General features: G+C 36.8%; 1 protein-coding gene and 1 pseudogene across 1 annotated transcript; both read left to right on the top strand.

The window, feature by feature from the left end:
- Nucleotides 1-7,457: 7,457 nt before the first annotated feature.
- Nucleotides 7,458-11,087, top strand: LOC113299472 (probable methyltransferase PMT9). The gene is made up of 7 exons (XM_026548488.1): nucleotides 7,458-7,906; nucleotides 8,020-8,184; nucleotides 8,286-8,468; nucleotides 8,679-9,273; nucleotides 9,835-9,947; nucleotides 10,173-10,393; nucleotides 10,493-11,087. Exons 1-7 carry the CDS (start codon nucleotides 7,655-7,657, stop codon nucleotides 10,806-10,808), a joined length of 1,845 nt encoding a protein of 614 aa, XP_026404273.1. The 5' UTR covers nucleotides 7,458-7,654; the 3' UTR covers nucleotides 10,809-11,087.
- Nucleotides 11,088-12,642: 1,555 nt separating this feature from the next.
- On the top strand, nucleotides 12,643-15,787 carry LOC113299471 (annotated as a pseudogene).
- The last annotated feature ends 4,813 nt before the right edge of the window (nucleotides 15,788-20,600 follow it).

Here is a 20,600-nt window from a genome sequence, read left to right as displayed (position 1 = left end):
TTGGTTAATGCGGGGAAATTGCATTTCGGAGGTATTCCTCCTAGTTGTACTTCTCTTGTAAATGGAGTTTTTGCAGCTTCTTCTATAGCTTCATCTAATTTTCTTCTGCCTACTTCTCCTCTATTATTTATCATTCCTCTCATTTCTTCCAAATCTTTTAAGATTTGTTCATTTACGCCTGAATTTTGATCCATTGGTCTTTTTAATTTCGCCTCCCTTGTTCTGCGTTCATGTCTCTCTTCTCTCGCGAAATTTTGCATTTCTTCTTCATCATCCTCATCTCGTCTTCTCATGCGGTTCTCTTCCTCACCTCTATCTTGAATTCGTATATGATGATGTCTCTCATTTTCCCCTCCATGATTTTGTTCATTTCTTATCAATTCCATTCGTTGTCTTTCATCCCTCATATGTACTCTATCATACTCTTCATTGAGATTACCGTTATTCCGGTTTTGTGTACGCCTTCTTTCTCGATTGTCATGATCGTTCTTGCGAATTGCCTCCTGAAGCTCTTGTTCTTCCATTTCCGCTCTCAATCTTTCACGTTCGCAAGTTAAACGTGTTTATTCAGCATAGTGTCTTTCAATTTCTTCTTCAATCGTGTGTTGATTTCTTTGAGTTTCTCTCTCATGTAAAATTCTCCTTCCTTCCTCTCGATTTCCTTCGTCATCTTGATTATTTCGTTCCTGACGTTGTCTGTTCTCCTGATTTCTATCATTTTGCCTATCATCAAAAGTTTCATTTTGTGGAACGTAACGATCATCAGTCCTTTGTCTACCTTCGCGATGTTCTTTATTCGGATTTTGTATTTCTTCTCGAATATTATTTTTAGCATTAACTGTGGATGAGTTTCGCCTCATCTCTCTTCTAATCGATCTTGAATACGATCTTGTAGTACTTCTTGATCTTCTACTCTGTAATCTCATATTTTCCATCCTCAATTCGTGATTTTGCCTTGTTAGATTTGCACGCTCTTCTGTCTCAGCTCTTCTTTCTTCATGCATTCTTCGTATCAACATCTCTACTGCTCCAATTTCCTCATCTTCACGAATTATTCCTTCAACTATTTCTTGTCCTCTCTCTGTTTGTCTATTATTTATCGTTTGTCGTTCTTCTTCTTCATCTGCTGAATTTGATCGCCCAGTATGTATGCTCACTCTATCATAATCCATAGTTCTATTTTGTACCGGTGTTTGTTGAACTGATTGTTGAATTTGATTTTCTCCATCATTTCTTATTCTAGTAGATTCTCCTGTTTCACTTCTCTCCCTTCCAGCAAGTCTTTTACTTCTTCTTCTAGTGGTTGTTGGTTGTTCGGATATATTCCTCCTTCTAGCCATTTCTTCAATACTAATGAATTGTAAGAGATTACGTAAAATTCTTCACCAGTTATTCTAATTTCCCACAAATCAGAATATTAATCTTCAACCTTTTCTAGGGTGATCTACAATTTTCGTTCCCTGTTTCTAGCGCCATTATGTAGTTGCGGGATTTCCTACACTACACCCCTCACAAGATTTCATTAACATTCAACTCATTTTTGGATTAACAATCTTAATTTTATTGATGAATCTTTGAACAATCTTACAAGAAAAGATAAAGGAATCAAGAATAACCACTGCTCAAGATTTTGTCTCTCCTATTTACTTGCTTCTCACTCAGAAAAGATCTCTCTCCTTTTCTTTACAACTGAATGGTTATTTATAGGAAATTACATAGTGGATGACAGCTAATCTGTCCTTTATTTTCGGATATGATTTGCGACATTCTCGCAACCTTACAAATACCAATCTCGCAAACTTCCTTATTTTCGCAGGATCGTCACACTTTTCTCATGATTTGGATGATGTCATTTATTATGTCGTTTCTGAAGTTGTTCTGCGAAACTGTCGTGTTGTGTTGTTAATAATTTTGCTGAGATATTACTAATTGCGAGATTCTGATCCTACAATAAGAACAAAATGAAACTTGTGCATGATAGAAATATTTTACGGAAGTCATTTTCTCCAGGTCAAAAAGTTCTTCTGTATGATACCCGCTTGCATCTTTTCCCTGGGAAGTTACGTTCTCGGTGGACGGGTCCTTTTATTGTTCGCACTGTCTTTCCTCATGGAGCTGTTGAAATTGAGACACCGGATTGTAGTAGTTCTTCGAAGGTTAACGGTCAGAGATTGAAACCCTTTTTAGAGCCCTTTTCCTACAGGTGATGTTGAGGAGGTCCCTATGGAGGACCCTGTTTACCCTTGATTGGCCATCGAGGCAGTTGTATGTTGTATATTAGTTTTTTATTTTCTTCACCCAGGTACTATATTTCCAACTTCTCCTCGTGTTATTTTACTTTTGGTATTGCTCTTTCATTAGAAACATTGAGGACAATGTTAGATTTAAGTTTGGGGGTAGGGAAGAACTTTTTAGTTGCACTTTTGAAACTTCTAGCGTCACATGGTATCCGGTTAGCTAAGTTTACATATTGTTTCTCACCGAAAAGATAGAAATCGGAATGCTAGAGATAACAACCTATTCAGACATTAGAGAAAAAGACATCGAGATCCTTGAAATTCAGGAGAGAACTTGTTCCTTTTATAGGGTAACCGTGATGGACCTAACCATCCATGATGGAAAGGCAAGTAGGTCAGGAAATGCCAGAAAGACAAAGCAACCTCACAATGTAGTCTTAGTTACTGGATAACGACTCTCTCTCAGTAGAAACTTATCAACAAGCGGAGCGACATCAAAATCTATGAAGAAAATTGAAGACGTTTAAGGTTTAGAAGCAACAATAGAAAAGAATAATTCAAAAATCAAAGTTGAAGACTTGTTACAAGAAGTTATAAGAGCAAATGATATAAGTTGTTGGAATTCATGATACCAAGACATCACAAGTTGCAAAGATCCAAGTTTTAAAGGCATTCTCTCATGGCCATGTAAATTTTTTGTCTTGTAATTTTTGTGTCAAAAAAAAAATCAAAAAAAAAATCATCATTACGTTCTATAATTAGTTTTTTTTTTTGTTCAATAAGGCCATAGGGAAGTAGAAATTTTTAAGTCAAGCAAGAAATCGAAGAGAAGAGTTAATTGTCAAGGTTCGATAGTTTATCATCAACAGTTGAAGACCGAAGAAGACGTTGTTTCTACTGAGCACTATGAGAGAGTCGAAGAAAGATACATTTGGTTGCTTTGTTAGTCCGCTTTCCATCTGGCACAAGATCTTTCCAGCACTGGTTCAACTCATCACACGTAACTAGACCAGCTGTGTAGCAGATGTCCCTCTCATCTTTTTCTCTCTCCTAATCTTATCCTGTTGTAAATCAGCGGACGCCTCTTACAATGTTTATCTAGCTGTGTAGCGGATATCTCTTTATCTAGCAGTGTTGCGGATGTGTCTCCCCTTTTCTTCAGTCAGCTTTAGAGCTGACACCTTTAATTTCTCTAGCATTCTAGTTACTTGGAGATAGGTTGAGAATTTGTATGTCCTCATAGCTCTTTGGATACTTGTGACCAATTAGAAGTCATGGTTTTCTGGGTACACCTCTGGTAAACCCTCCCGAGATTAACTCGGTTTAATTTTTTGCTCGAGGACTAGCAAATAATAAGTTTGGGGGTATTTGATAGACACATTTATATGTCTAATTTGTCCTCAATGTTTCGTATTTTAGTACTCGTTTTTGTCCTTAATATGGTGTTTTGTGTGTTTGTAGGTATTTTTTGGAAATAAATATTGTTGGAAAATTCGGCTCGAAAAGTTGCTCGGAGCACCCTCGAGGACATTTTCTATACGGAACCCCACTTTTGCTATGTGTCACCCACGGCTATGTGTAACCCATTTGTCCACAACACCCATTTGTTATTCGGCACCCAGGACGTTGGATAAGGGGCACCCTTCCTCTTCATTTCAAAATTTCAGTTTTGGCGGGAGTTTGTTGCAGTCACCTGGAAGATTTTGATTCGAGTTTTGGTGATGATTTACCGTGACTCAATAGCTGGAATTGCGTGGGAAGACTTGACTGAGCCTAACAGGCATCATACGGGTCTTTGGTTCGACTGAGTTTGGATGGATTCTCGCGTGGAAGGAAACAGAGTGCCATGGGTTATAGTTAGCCCATTCCGAGTTATAAGTGTGTGATCGAGAGGTTTTCATGTGCCTGATCCGCGTTATACAACTTCTGGATGATGACTCGACGTGTTGGGAGTATTATGTCACGAGAAAACAGCGTTTGGAGTTAAATATGGGAAGAAAATATTCCCGAGAATATTTTTCTTCAATGCCGAGTAATGAAAGATTATATGCAGTTATGATGGGAGATTTTGGGGCAGTGAAGCTATATAAGTGGTTTAGGGTAAGTAGAGTAGGGACTGAGAGAATTGGGAGGATTTGGAATATCACAGAGGCGAAATACAATCACCGAAGAAACCTGCTGTTGCTGCATCCATTGAAGAACACGAAGAACATTGACCCACAGGCACTGTTGTTCATGCTACAGTGACTGTGACACTCCAGCGGCAGACTTATTTGCTACAGTATCAGTGACATATCCTGTGTATCGTTCTTTGGTTTGTCACACATATAACTGTTACAAACCCGGTTTTCATTATATTTCTCCCTTTTCATCATTTGTAAACCATTCTTTGAGCATAAATGAAATCAACTTTTGAGGGTGTTTCCAACATGATGATGTGCTAATTCTCCCACAACCAAGGCAATGGGGAAGCTATTTACGCATGAATAATTGGTAACTATTTTATTTTCTCTAATTTATAATTTATAATTCACTCAATCACTGCTTTTGCGGAGTTTTTAATTGTTTGCATAATTTTCTTCATTAGTTGTGATTCAATTAGATAAGTTATACTTTGATTAGACAATCTATGCTTAGGGGATACAATTAATTTTTGAGAATTTGCCTGATTATTTGTGAGTTAAGAAAATAAGGGACTTAAAGATAATTAGAGTTTTGGATTATTTACCATCATTCATTCATGTGTAATAGTGGAATCAGTGTCTAGGTTATTTTCTCATATCTTGAAATCAATTTTGTGTTAAGTTTTCTTTATTTTTAAGTTTTTATTAAGTCTAGAATCTTTTGCTTTCACAAGCCTCAACGAACTTATTAGTACAACATTATTGATATCACATCAATGCTTAGTTCGAATTTTGACATGAAAGATTTGGGTGAAGCTAGTGTAATCTTGGGAATCAAAATAACTAGAACTGATAGTGGTATTTCTTTAGATCAATCTCACTACATTGAAAAAATTCTGAGGAAGTATGAATATTTTGATTGTAAACCTGTTTGTACTCCGTTTGATCCTAATGTGAAATTGTTTAAGAATACTGGAGAAAGTGTTAGACAATATGAATATGCTAGTATAATTGGCAGTCTGCGTTATGCAACTGATTGTACTAGACCAGACATTGCCTATGCAGTGGGAGTTTTGTGCAGGTTTACCAGTAATCCTAGTTTGGAACACTGGGATGCTATTGAGAAGGTTATGCGGTATCTGAAAAGAAACACAATCCTAGAATTACACTATCAGAGGTACCCCGCAGTCCTTGAAGGATTTAGCGATGCTAATTGGAAAACTCTTTCAGATGATTCCAAGGCCACCAGTGGATATGTTTCTACTATTGCTGGGGGCGCTGTATCTTGGAGATCAAAGAAACATACAATTATAGCCCAATCTACGATGGAGGCTGAATTGATGGCACTAGCAGCAGCTAGTGAAGAGGCGGGATGGCTGAAGAGTCTGTTGTCAGACATTCCAGTATGGAAAAAACCGATACCAGCCACTTTGATCCACTGCGATAGTACCGCGGCTATCGGAGTAGTAGAGAATTTCTCACAACTGGTGTTATTAGAGTAGATCATGTAAGGTCTGAAGGAAATATAGCTGATACTTTGACGAAAGGATTAGAAAGAGAAAATGTATGGAATATTTCTAAAAGTATGGGACTTTTGCCCGTGAGAAGTTGAGTCATTTGAAATGGATACCCAACCTATAAATAGGTTCAAAGGGACTAGACGAAGTTATAAATGATATGATAGAGTCATGCATTCCCATAGCATGATATCCTGAAGTGGAAAACAGGTTGAGTTTTCTTAACTCTTAATGAAGTCTATAGCTCTTAAGTTAGAGTGGGATACACATGAGTATTCTTGATAGACTCACCTATACGAATGTGAAGGTGTGGCCGCCTTTTATGAGAAATTGGGCATTTCTCTAGATCATTTGTTAAAAAAAGGGATAAGCACATAGCCTTAATGTGCGAACTTAAGGACTTTACTCTAGATATAGTTGTTTGTGTTAAATAATCTATGTTAGTTAGAGTTCAAGACGCAAGTCACTCTAGTCACCTGGTACTTAGAACGTTTAACACTATGCAGAGGTTCAAGTCGAAAGGCACCTTTGCAGATGCACAACTATACAACACTTGCTCAATGTTTTGAAATATAAGTGGGGGATTGTTGGGGTATGTATATTTAAAAACATAATTTCGTAATATTATACCAAACTTAGAGAGATAGTGTGGTGGTATTATTTTGGGCTCCCACACTAAAGACTTGGGTTCAAGTCTCAACCCATGCATTTGACCAAGTATATTTATATATCTATATATATCTAATAAAATCCGGGAGAGCGGGGACTTGGGGGTCTTGGGTGGTCTGTGATTCAATAACTTATTTTTTTTTTGCACATCTGACTTTTGGTTTTGAAAAACGTTTATGGTAATTATTCTCTAATTAATTGTCTTTAATTTTGACAGTCTTTTCTGCCCGTTTTCTTACTGTTACGGAAAGTTAACTGAGGGAGTTACTCAAAATTTATTTTCATTAAATTTGATTGATTCTCTTGAGCTATATTAGACTAGTTTTGCAGAGGATGTAAAAACAGAGTTTTACATCTATTTTTGAGTTCTGAGCACGTGTAGAAAGAGTATTGTGATTCGATTTCTCATAGTGCAGAGAAATCGAACACGAGAGTATCAGCTGTTTTATCCCATAAATTTTTCGACAATTTTGACTGCTAGCACAATAAAAGAGGCAGAGTCGCGAAATACCTTAAAGATAGCGACCTATTCCGCGACTCAGCTGTTTGAAATTTATTTTGTGAATTTTCTATATTGTTTCCAACAAAATCTCCTGGAAAAAATTCAGAGAGATACACCCCTAGATTCCGCCACATAGAAAAATACGAGGTCCCATAATATTGTCTCCCGGAAGTTTTTTGGAAAATTCTCGCGGTGTACGTAAAAAAAGTTATTGAATCTTAACCAGCTTAACGTATGGATATTGATGAAAGCCTCAGTAAAGAGCAATTTTGATTCCATCCTGGAAAGGGCCAAAAATCTAAGAACCAGGGTCGTACCTTTGCAAAACAGCCAATAACTATCTCTTTAATCACATTACACATATTAGTAGTTAATTAACAGCAACGTTACTGTTAATCCAAAATTCACAAACAAAACAAAACAAACGGCTGCGGTCCGTCCATAACTCTGTCCCTCCTCACTCACTATCAGTCATATACTCACCATAGTCAAACCCCTCCACGAAATCAAGAAAATGGGTTTGTGCCCTTGTTTTCAATCAGGGGTTTAGTGATTAAATCTGGTATTGTTATTAGTTTAGATCTAAAAGAAGAAGAAAAAAAAAACATGAAGTATAAAAATGAGTTTATCGTTGGTAGAAAGTTATTTTCATATATATCGATAGGATTAGTTGTATCTATAGGTTTGGTTTGTTTACTATTTGGTCCTGGTGGTTTACCTAGTGTTGTTATTGAACATGGTGGTGGTGGTGGTAGTGATGATGGGAGTGATCCAGTTTTTAGTGGAGTTATTCATAGAGATTTTGATGATATGTTTGAAGATCAAGAACATAATCCTGATGTACCTAAAAGTATCCCTGTAAGTATTTCTATACCACATCATGTGTTTATTTGTGATCTGCCACTTGCAATACCCTGTCGCGTATTTGTTTTCATGCTTTAGTTTTGATTTATGTATTGTTTCCATCATAGGTTTGTGATATGCAATACTCAGAGTTGATTCCATGTTTAGATAGAAATTTCATATATCAAATGAAATTGAAGCTGAATTTGTCGTTGATGGAGCATTACGAAAGACACTGTCCGCCTTCGTATAGACGGTTTAATTGTCTTATACCACCACCAATTGGATATAAGGTTAGTTTAATTTGTGTTAGTGTTGGTTTTTCGATATTTTCATCTGGTTTGGTTTAGTTTAATTTGAGTTGATTCAGATAAGGTTTATGTTAGGGTTTCAGGTTCCTATCAGATGGCCAGAGAGTAGAGATGAAGTGTGGAAGGCTAACATACCTCATACCCATCTGGCAGAAGAGAAATCCGATCAGAATTGGATGGTGGTGAATGGGGATAAGATTAATTTCCCTGGTGGCGGAACTCATTTCCATAATGGTGCGGATCAGTACATTGCATCACTTGCAAGGGTATAAATTTTTGCTGTGGTTTTTGCTTACCATTCTTTGATTAACGACTTAGATTTTCTCTTTTGATTACAAACATGTCAAGAACAATTGGTTATAAGGACCGAGAAATGTAAGTAGTTAACCTAGAATCACAGCATGATAATCGTCTTTTAGTTAGTTAATGTTTTCGTTTAAACCAGTATCTGAAGTACAATCATTTCTTTTAAGTAGATGCTCAAGTTTCCTGCTGAGAAGCTCAATGATGGTGGTAATATACGGAATGTCCTTGATGTTGGTTGTGGGGTTGCAAGTTTTGGGGCTTACCTTCTTCAACATCAGATTATCGCAATGTCTCTTGCTCCCAATGATGTACATGAGAATCAGATACAGTTTGCACTAGAGAGGGGAATCCCTTCAACCCTGGGTGTGTTGGGAACAAAAAGGCTTCCTTATCCAAGTCGTTCATTTGAAATGGTTCATTGCTCTCGGTGTAGGATTGATTGGCTTGAAAGGGACGGGATTCTCTTGCTAGAATTGGATAGATTACTAAGACCGGGAGGTTATTTTGTTTACTCTTCTCCTGAGGCGTATGCTCATGACGAAGCAAACAGAAGAATCTGGACTGCAATGAGTGATCTGCTCAACAGAATGTGTTGGAGAATTGCTTCAAAACATAGGCAGACTGTTATATGGGCCAAGCCATTGACCAACAGTTGTTACTCAAAGAGATTCCCTGGAACCCACCCCCCTTTGTGCAGCGCGGATGATGATTCTGATGAATCTTGGAATGTGCCTATGAAAGCATGCATAACACCATACTCATCAAGTAAGTACAACCTGTGATTATATGGAAGATTTCAGAATGCATAATGATATATTTGATTTATGCACCGATAGGTATATAATGTTACATTCTTCCGTAGTTCCATGTTGGTCATTAGTTTAACTCGTCAGTTTTTGTATCATGCTTTACACAAGTTTTGAATTGTGAATTCTGGTATACATATAACTTTAGTCAACATGAATCTGTAGATCAGTGTTTGCTCTCTTAGAGAAGCAAACGAGATCCTTCATTTTGCGTTTCCATTTTCTTTGAAATCTTTTTGCTCAACATAGAGATCAGAGTCAATGCACCTTGTTCTCTCGTATCTTATATGGCAAAGGATCAAAATTTGAACCAAGTCTAAAAGGTAAAACTGTGATATATCAAAAGCCTAATCACACCTAGTTCCTTTACAAACCATAGGCTTTTATGGATTTATTTCTTATTTTGTTGTATAAGGTTGGCTAAAGGTTTCATTTTCTTCTCTCAACTGGTGGAATGGTTTCTGTTTTTGACCTGTTATATTTTTCTTATTTTGTATTTCTCCTTCATTTCTTAAACCAGAAATGCATCAGGAACGGGGCAGTGGACTGGTTCCATGGCCGCAAAGGCTTACTTCAGTGCCTCCTCGTCTGGAAGAAATTGGTATAGGTTCAGATGAATATTTAAAAGACACGGTTGGTATCTGAAATTTGATTGTGATCTATATCTTATTTGGTCCATTGTCCTTCACATAATTTGTTTTTCTCTCTGAACTTCTGCTTCTCATATGTATACATACATATACCTAGGGCCTAGGAAATTCGATGTTTTAAATTAAATTCATGTGAGCTAATAATACTTAGGCTCCCATCGTTTGAGCTATAATTTTTATTCATGGATCGTGAATTCATGTAATGCAGGAAATGTGGAATTTTAGAGTTGCTGCATACTGGAAGCAAATGAAATCTGTGACACACAGGAATTCCTTCAGAAACATAATTGATATGAAGTCAAATCTTGGTGGCTTTGCTGCTGCCCTCAAAGATAAAGATGTATGGGTAATGAACGTTTCTCCGGTCAACGAATCTAGCAAACTAAAGATCATTTATGATCGAGGTTTCCTTGGCACTGTTCATGACTGGTATGCATGTTCTTAATATCTCTTATTTTTCTTCTCTTTTGGCTTTTGTGTTTTAGCTTTTCTCAAACAATGAGATCATTGTTTCACTTAAAACTACAGGTGCGAATCGTTTTCAACATATCCCCGTACCTACGATCTACTTCATGCCTGGTCAGTTTTCTCAGATATTGAAGAATTTGGTTGTAGCACAGAGGATTTGCTCATTGAGATGGACAGAATTTTACGACCTAATGGATTTGTGATCATACGAGACAAACCCCATGTGATAAACTATATAAGGAAGTTTTTGAGTGCTTTACAATGGGACGATTGGATATCTGAAGTAGAACCAAGAATTGATACTCTCACCTCAGGAGAAGAAAGAGTTTTAATTGCAAGTAAGAAATTGTGGGAAGAAGATACTGAAACTATGTAAAGAGAAAACACACGTTTATTCTTAAACAAGGTACTTCCAAGCCTGTAACATGTTTTTGCCCTCCCACAATGGAGTGCCTTTGGCATTTGACAGTTTGTTTCTATATTCATTGTCTATCCTCAGTAGTACACCTTATTTGTCTTTTTGTGATCGCAAATTTTTGGTGTATATTTCTTGGAAGATCAGTGGGGTGATTTTGTATCTTGTAGGGTCAAATATGATGTATAAGTTTAATTCTTAATCCATGAGAGATGACAAAAAGTTAGAGAATGATTCCTACTGCAAGTTCAATTCTTAGCATTCGAATATTTTGATGCACGGAGTAAACAAACTACCCGTGTGCCTTCGTATTCACGGGTGCAAGCCCATCTTGCATCAGATAGATGAGCATAATCAGGAGCTGTCTTGCGCTCTCTACTTGTCTATTGGTGGATCTTCCGGTACCTCCTAGACATTCTTTACCCTAATGTTTTCCATGTTATATAGGAGTGTTGCGCCACCTATATCATCTTATGCCAAGTGCCATAATGACAAAAAAATCAAAAAAAAATCAAAAATCAAAAAGAAGTCCTCAAAGAAGGAACGCGCAATTGGGGATATCAAAACTAATTAGTATAGAGGAAAAAGACAAAAATTGGATCCAAATATCAAATCAGGGTCACCTCTTATCTAAGTATTTTTTTAAATCTTAATCTACCCCTCACTAATCAGGTTTAGTGGTTAATAATAATTAGTAAAAATCTTAAGTATTTGTTAAATGATTAGTATGTATTTGTATTTGTATTTGGGGTGAGTGATATGAGAGTAGAAAGGTGGAAAAAAATTTGAGAGAGAATTTTTTTTGGTGAAAGTGGAGGATGATTGTGAAGAGAGAATTGCTGCTAAGAGGTTGAAAATTTGATTTTTTTTCTTTGAATCCACCATTTGTTGCAGCTAAAATAGCTCGGTGCTGGCATTGTATTCAACCGAAAAAACCATGCCGGCATTTGTTTGAAATTTTCATAAATGTTTGCCACTAAAATTTTCTGGTTTTGATCTTCAAAACTTTTTTTTTGTTTTTAATCAATCCACTGCTGGCACAGTCAGTTAATTCGGTACCTATGCCGGCATAGTATGTTGCTTAAATTTCCATGCCGGCACATGATGAAAAGTATCCAGAAATTTGATTTTTTTTTCACTTGACTACCGGCATTGATAGGATGTTCTCGAGCATGCCGACATTGAATTCACCAATTCCGGCATGGTCTTCATCACTTCCGGCGATATAAAAAAATATATTTCCGGCATGGTCTTCATCACTTCCGGCATGGTCTTCATCACTTCCGGCATGGCCTTCATCATTTCCGACATGGTCTTCATCACTTCCGGCATGGCCTTTATCAGTACCGGCATGGTCTTCATCACTTCTGAATGTGAAAAAAATAAATTGTTTTCAAAGTGAGGAGCCGACAGAGAAGGAGAAGAGAATTTGAAAGGGAATGGGGAACATTTGGGTTTCAAAACTTTAACCCTAAAAGAGATTAATAAGAAGTGGAGATGGAAATGGGGATTTGTTTTTTGATTTTAAGTTTTTTGATTTTTATTTTGAGGGAAGGGTACTTTAGTATTTTTGCCCCCAAAAACACCCCTTAGCAGACACTATCGGTAGGGGGAAGTAATTCATATCCCCCAATTAATTTTCATCTCCCCAATTGCGTGTTAAAGTACCCCTTGCCAATTAGTTTTCATATCCCAAAAACACCCCTTGCCACTGGAATCCACTTGGGGCCAATTTTTTTTATTAAATTCTAACTTAATCCTCATCCTTACTTTACTTATACATAATCAACAAGGAATAACTGTTGAAACAAACATCTATAAAATTCGATTGTTATTGCTCTACTTCTATTTCCTACCACTTCATTCAACAACTGCTCTTGTACAGATAAAACAACTCCATGAAAAATCTCATTCTGGGTGATCTCTTTTTCTTTCTTGTTTGCTGTTTGCTTTTTATTCAAAGGTATCTTTCCTCTTCTTTACATTACCTTTCTTTCTTTCTTTTTCTGATGTAGTATAATCATAATTGGATGATGTGGTAAATTTATGAATTAGTCAAGTTGTAGTTAATCGTGCTTTTCTTGGGATAGAAAAATCAAATTCATGGCAAATTATTGTTAGTTAATTGATTTGAAACTAATGAAAGTTACAAAATACCCACTTTCAGGGGATTATCTGAAGCACCTTCATTTGAAAACCAAGAGGTGCAAGCTAATTTCCCACCTAGAGGGTGGAACTCTTATGACGCCTTTTCCTGGATCATTTCTGAAGAAGAATTTCTTCAAAATGCTGAAGTTGTTTCTCAAAGACTACTCTCTCATGGTTACCAGGTTAGAAACTATAATTTCAGAGACATATTCGATTTTTCGAGACAATTTTCCAGTGTAATATCTCTACTGTAAATGATTTGGACAAACACGTTGATTTTGATATATGATATAATCTCTCTTTTTTTTTTTTTTTTTTTTGTTGCAACTTTTCAGTATGTTGTTGTAGATTTCCTATGGTTTAGGAAGAAGGAGAAAGGTTCTTCTATTTATGCTGGAGGATTCGATGTAATTGACGAATTTGGAAGGATGGTTCCTGACCCTGAAAGATGGCCTTCCTCTAAAGGTGGGAATGGGTTTGCGGAAGTAGCTAAGAAAGTTCATTCAATGGGTTTGAAGTTTGGAATTCATGTTATGCGAGGAATAAGTAAGCAGGCAGTTAATGCAAACACCCCTATCTTAGATGTCGACAAGGTCTGTTGCGCTACTGTGTCTGCCTTTACCTTTTAAGTTTTTTGTTTCCTTTGTTGCACACTTAAACATTAGCATTTCATGTACTCCGAAGATGTCAGCTCTATAAGTAAACTCACTGTCACGATTCTTAACCTCAACCTGTACTAATTTGCCATTCATCAATTTTCACATTTTGAAATTATGTAAGGGAAGTGCCTATGAAGAGTCTGGCCAACAATGGCGAGCAAAAGATATAGGAATGACGAATAGACCCTGTGGATGGATGAGAGAAGGCTTCATGAGTGTGAATACTAAGACAGGAGCTGGAAAAGCCTTCTTAAGGTCATTGTATCAGCAGTATGCTGATTGGGGTGTCGATTTTGGTAAGTTGATTTACGAATTGCAAGAGTTGTACACAATATTTGAAACCACAATCCGTTATTATAACCCATTCGACTAACATAATATTAGGGGGACTAAGATGTTCTTTTACTGATTAGTTTGTGAATATTTTGAAGTGAAGCATGACTGTGTTTTTGGTGACGACTTGGACGTAGATGAGATAAGTACAGTATCAGAGGTAAACTGCTTTTCTGATCCTGGAGCACAATTATGTCTAGGTGTACAAATAACTAGAACACTTGAAATCTACTCTCCATTTTAGACATTGAAGCTTAAAGTACGAGATTTGTCATGGCATAGAATTGAACATCGGGTGCACTCATCTCCGGCTTGAAAGTATATCGTAGACTCAATAGGTCATCAATGAACTCGTCTCCGTGTGCAGATTTTGAAGCGGCTAGACCACCGTATTGTATATTCTCTCTCTCCTGGAACCAGTGCAACACCTGCCATGGCCAAGCAAGTAAGTTCTCTTGTGAACATGTACCGGGTAACTGCTGATGATTGGGATAGGTGGGATCATGTAGCAGCTCATTTCGATGTATCAAGGTACACTACTATTGCTCAGTACAAGGAAGTTGCCCTGCAAATAGTAACATAGAGAACTAGTTCGGCATATTCGTTTTTCAGGTGATCTGTAACGACTTCTAGTTTTTGTATATGCCTCCGCTTTTAGGGACTTCGCTGCTGCTAATATGACGGGAGCTGTGGGGTTAGGAGGAAAGTCTTGGCCTGACCTAGACATGCTGCCACTTGGTTGGCTTACTGATCCAGGTGAATTAACAAATCTTTGGCGAAATATTGAGGCGTCGATTTAAGAAGCTCCCAGACCCAATTGATCAGTCTAGTTGTCTTTTGTAATATTAGGCGTGAATGAAGGTCCACATAGACGCTGTAACCTTAATCTTGATGAGCAAAGAACTCAGGTATTAAGATCGAATTCTCTGGTAGTTGTATCATCGAGTTTTATTGTGTCCTCCTTGAATAACTGAGGTGTTGCAACACCACATTTTCTTAAAATAGATGACTTTATGGTCTATCACAAAGTCGCCTATTATGTACGGAGGTGACCTGAGGAAGACGACGAGACTACGTTCAATCTCATAACTCACCCTACCTTACTCGAAATCAATTGTTTTAGCAAAAATAACAAAGAGGTAGCTTTCTATTCCTTTAATCTAGCTTCAGTTTCCGAAGAACGAGTTTGAATAACACAAAATTTGGTGGTCACTTTTTTCAGTTTCCATTTATTACTGAAACGAAGAAGGATCTCAAAAGAAGTGCCTCATATTTCTCCCGGGTGTTACAAAAGCTAAAGGAACTGAACCCATTGAAGATTGCTAATTCCCAAGGAATCCGATCTTGGTCTGCGAATGGAAGAACTGGTTTGCTAACTCAAACTTTCCATCGCTTCATTGGTCTATATAGCCCCATCGTATCCTTGACCATTTTACTAATGGCTTTCATTGTTACTATTGGTTTTGCAGGAGAACTGTATCTCTCGTTTTTCAACTTAAACTCTCAAGAAACAACGATAACTGTGAGGGTCTCGTCATTAGGTCTGCTTAATTCACTTCCTGTTAAAAACTCAACTGCAGCTTCTTCTACATGTACATATAATGAAGTGTGGAGCAGAAAAGAATTTGGCATCCTTAAAGAAACAATATCGCAAATACAGCACCTCATGGTTGTGCTATTTGTTATAGACTGTAAATCATTTACGAGGTTAAGTCAGTGACTTGCCAATGTCAATTGTATGAAGTGAAATGTAAAATAAACAACTTCCAATACATGAGTCATGCAACTATTTCCTGTTCAGTGGTGGGAACTGGAAACTGGAAACTGATATACTAAGAAAACGGGGTAGAGAAAAATATGACTCCAATTATGAGTGACTTGATAAAAGGAGATAGTCCTGCAAGGGTTTGCTGATTATCGTCCAGAAATGAATTAGAGACTCTCTCTCTCATCAATGAGAAGGTGATGGAGGGTTTTCTTTACTGGAAAAGGCACATAAGGTCTTTCCATTTCTTGCAAGTCCTTCTGTAGACAGCAGAATGCAAATTGAATAATCCTATCAATACCAGCTACCTGAGCGAGGTAAAGGTACGAGGCAAGGAAACCATTCACATCTGGGACCATCTTCGGAGTAATACTTGTACGTCTCAACATTCCTAGACTTTCTAGTATAACCTAAACGAAGTTGACTCTAGTATTTAATCAAGCGACTCTAGATGAGTTTTGGTACCAAAATATAACAACCAAACTTGACATACTAACGTTTGGTGAGTTCAACCGAGCTATGGTCTAACAATCTCCCCCTTGTCAATTTTAGTGACAAAACTCTTATTACATATGGAGCTAAACAATTCTTCATACGCTTGATTCCAAGTTTCAACAACACAATAACCTGCATATATTCAATAAATAAATGCCGATGTTGACATTTGAATAACAAAAGCTTTTACTCCCCCTCCTAGTTAGTAAGTTCGCGAATGATTCACGAATCATTCACGAATTTTTCCGTATAACGAATTTTACCGTCTTATTCGCGTACGTTTGCAACTCCGAACCCAAGTCGCGTATTATGTGGCATTCCCGGATTATTCGCGAATCGTTCACGAATTTTACTTATCCCGAATGATACGTCCGCTTAATTCTCCATAAATTCTTTAGCTTTTACTTTTCAAAGACTCTACTTTTTGGGCTTTACTGCCTCCCGAGCATACACGACCGAATATTAGACGTGTTGTAATTTTTATGAAACAAAAACGACTGAAGAGATTTGAAGGTGAAGGTGAGAGAGATCTCAAACTCACTAACCAAGCATCTAAACCACCATACGACGTCCTCTTGGATAACTAATGTTGTATATATTATTAATATCATCATATTAAGTTTATTTTTTCTCTAAATAACTCACACATATGCATAAAAATTGGTCTATGACCTTATAAATACAAATTATTTGTTATATATAGATACCGAATTTTCAGAGCCGAACTCACATTTATAAATCGAATTATACACGTACGTATGCCGTTCCGAATTACTGACGAATCACGTCCCGTTGACCGAATTTTGGACCAAATCTGGATTTTACAAAACCGTATAATATTCGTACGTTTGCCGTTCCGTGCGTTTGCCGAATCCCGAATTGCTAACTAGGCTCCCCCTAAAGGTAAGCTAGGTAAATATTCAATCCGAAAATCTTTGTTATTCACCTTTTGTAGTCCATAATACTGCAAAAACCACATAAGGTATGATATGTAGTATTTCTCCCCCTTAGTCAATGCTTTACTCTTTCGTTATATATAATGTTTAAGCACAATTGTCCTTTCCTAGTGATTAAAAATAACTTGTTTACTCCATATATTTCTCCCCCTTTTTGTCACAAAATGACAAAGTTTCGAGCAAATAAAGGACAAACCGAAAGGATCTTACAAATCTATAAGACTTGTACAACGTATAAGAGTAAAGAACAAAGGTTTCACATACCATTTTATATAACCAATATTAAAACCGAAACTACAAAAGTAATTTAGTTTCAATATATTATCAAGGAAACAATTGCCCGAAGCAATTTTCCCTATAGTCCAACAAATTGACTAAGATACTTAATTCCATTGTTGAACCGATTGTGTATGTACAATCGCTTTTTTAGATAAGACCAAAATAAAGATCAGAATTAACTTTATTTTTCTCATCAGCCTCTAATTATTCCGAAAATAACTTAGACCTTTCTCTTTAGACAATACAAACACTAGGTTAGTTTAACTAGTTTTTCTTGTCAAGGTATTTGATTAGACTTGAATAACCAAAACCTCCAATTGATAAGCCTAACTAAGATTAGAATTAACTTAGTTTCTCTTATCTGGATCATATGGACTAAACAAATGATCCCGTATTTTTGGTTAAGCCAAAAATAATAGATACAACCAAATTAAATTGATTTGGATTTTTTTTTCTTAACCGGAAGCAATTGAAACAAATATATACATTACAGCACCGCAATTGCACATAATTTCGTTAAGCAAAAACACTTGATACCCAACAATAAAGAAGATACCAAATCACAAGTCAATAAATTGACACCGTTTTTCTTATCCGGAAACAATTGAATCATAAAATCAATCCATTCCCAGCATAATGGAAATATCAATTGTACCGTAATTTTGTTAAGCAAAAGAAAAATATATGCATTATAAACAAGATTTTCTTAAACAGGAAAACCGATTACCTAACAAATAAAAATTGTTACCTCAATTTCCACAGCCACTATTCCCCAGAAAGATATATCATTAAGCGCAAGTTCAAATAAGAACTCTCCCCCAATGTGTTGTCATCCTCTCGCAAGAACAAAAGAACAACAATAAAAGCAACCTTTACCAGAGAAATGTTGAATCGTTTTTCACTAATGCGTGTCAGTAGCAAAACTTGAAAACCGAAAAGTAAGGGACTAATGTACCTTAACAATACCAATAGAATTCTTGAGATTTTCAAAGGTTGTACGGTCTAGTAGTTTTGTAAGAATATCATCTAGTTGACGTTCAGAAGGAACATATTCTAGTTTGATGACTCCATTCTCATACAATTCTCGAATAAAATGATATCTAATATCTATATGTTTAGCACAAGAATGTTTAACTGGATTTTCTATTAAACAGATAGCACTTGAGTTATCACAAAGAATACTCATAGTTGGAATATTTATGCCATAGTCTATGAGCATTTGTTTCATCCACAGAAGTTGAGTACAGCAAGTACCGGCATCAATGTATTCTGCTTCACAGGTTGAGAGAGACTGTGAATTTTGTTGCTTGCTGTCCCAGGATACAAGGTTTTGACCAACATAGAAGCACCCACCAGATATACTTTTTCGATCTTCTACACATCCTTCCCAATCAACGTCTGAGTAGGCAACAAGACTGTTATTCGTATCCATTGAATACGATAGACCATAATTGTTGATGGTGGATTTTTGGCAAAGGCTAAAATCGTAACTTTTACATATTCCTGATTCAGTAGTCAGATGAATATTGAGACTTATGTCTCCCATTAAAGCATGAAAACTCATGCCACAAGAGCCTCTGACTGAGTATATTGTCTCTCAGAGCATACATGAATATGCAGTCTCTCAATTGAGGCAACGACACATTTCATGAATACTGAGTAATTTCAGTAATCACTTCTATATAGAATCGAACGATTGGACGGCTCCTAGATAGCTTGCCTGCTAGTATAGAGCGATAACGTCTTCAGGATGTAACAATGTTTTCCCTGACTATATAAAAGACATGTGTATAGATCATCTTAATGATTGGATGACTCCTAGACAGCTTTCCTTCTATTATAGAGCGATAACGTCTTCAGGATGCAACAACGTTTTCCCTGATATACATAATAAATAAATATGACGCTTCAACTAGCTCATATCGCTCAATTCTCGAATAATTAATGCTCCTAGACAACGTGCTAGTATAGAGCCATCAATTAATTATTTCTAGTCATTAGATTCATTAACTGAATCTCTAGAAAATATTCTACGTTTTTTTATAATATATCATTACTTCAATTCATGGCTCTTCCCAGCATAATTCCATAGGTTAGTAATAAATATTCAACGTACGGGCATCTGAGCCACTATCGAATAAGCCCCGACAAATGGTGCAAGTGTAATCAGCAATAATGCACTAACGAGCACTTGAATGCACGAAAAAACATTAAAAAATACGAAGGAACCTATGCAAAATAGGAAAGAAAATAATAATAAAATATTAACTGAGGCGCCTAAGGGACTAGGCTCACCGGCCGGTCAAACATGCCGCCGTGGACGGTCTCACCCTCTTCCCATATTTTATCTTATTTTATTATTTTCCTTGATCTCATGAAAAACTCCTTCATTTGAACAAACTTCTTCGTTTGAGGAAACTCCTCAGTTTCATGGTGTTTCCTTCACACCAAGGAAATAATATAAAATTAGGAAAGGTGTCATGGGACCGGGTTTACTAGACGGCCGGTTATGCCCTAGTTGTATCCGGTCCCACACTTTGTAATTCCTTATTATTTTATTATTATTATTTCCTTCATCTTATGAAATTCCTCAGTTTCATGATTTTTCCTCCACACCAAGGAAATAATATAAAATTAGGAAAGGTGTCACGGGACCGGACCAGTAGCCGGCCGACCATGCCCTAGCCATGGACGGTCCCATACCTTGCGATCCCTTATTTTATTATTATTGTTTCCTTCATCTCATGGAAACTCCTTCATTTTAAGGAAACTCTTTCGTTTCAACAAACTCCTTAATTTCATGATATTTCCTTCACATCATGAAAATAATATAAAATTAGGAAAGGTGTTATGGGACCAGGCTCATTAGCCGGACGGCCATGCCTTAGCCATGGACGGTCCCGCACCTTGTAATTATTTATTTTATTATTATTATTTCCTTCATCTTATGAAGTTCCTCATTTTGAGCAAAACCCTGATTTCTTCATATTTTCTCAAATGTTGCTCAAACGCGCATCAGAAAATATCAAAATTCTCAGGACTGAGACACAAACACTATGGTGACATGGGTGTATTACCTTGACCGACTTAGGTTGGCCCTTTGGCTTGCAAGAGGCCG

This window comes from Papaver somniferum, chromosome 7 (assembly GCF_003573695.1).
Source record: "Papaver somniferum cultivar HN1 chromosome 7, ASM357369v1, whole genome shotgun sequence".
Taxonomy (NCBI): Eukaryota; Viridiplantae; Streptophyta; class Magnoliopsida; order Ranunculales; family Papaveraceae; genus Papaver; species Papaver somniferum.
Note: the sequence above shows the minus strand (reverse complement) of the source record. Positions and strands in the feature narration are given on the sequence as shown.

Excerpts from the sequence above, each read along its gene's own strand:
- LOC113299472 (XM_026548488.1), top strand. The coding sequence starts at position 7,655 with ATGAAGTATAAAAATGAGTTTATCGTTGGTAGAAAGTTATTTTCATAT. Across the intron at positions 7,907-8,019 it reads ATGTACCTAAAAGTATCCCT|GTTTGTGATATGCAATACTC; the intron begins GTAAGTATTTCT and ends TTTCCATCATAG. Across the intron at positions 9,948-10,172 it reads ATGAATATTTAAAAGACACG|GAAATGTGGAATTTTAGAGT; the intron begins GTTGGTATCTGA and ends CATGTAATGCAG.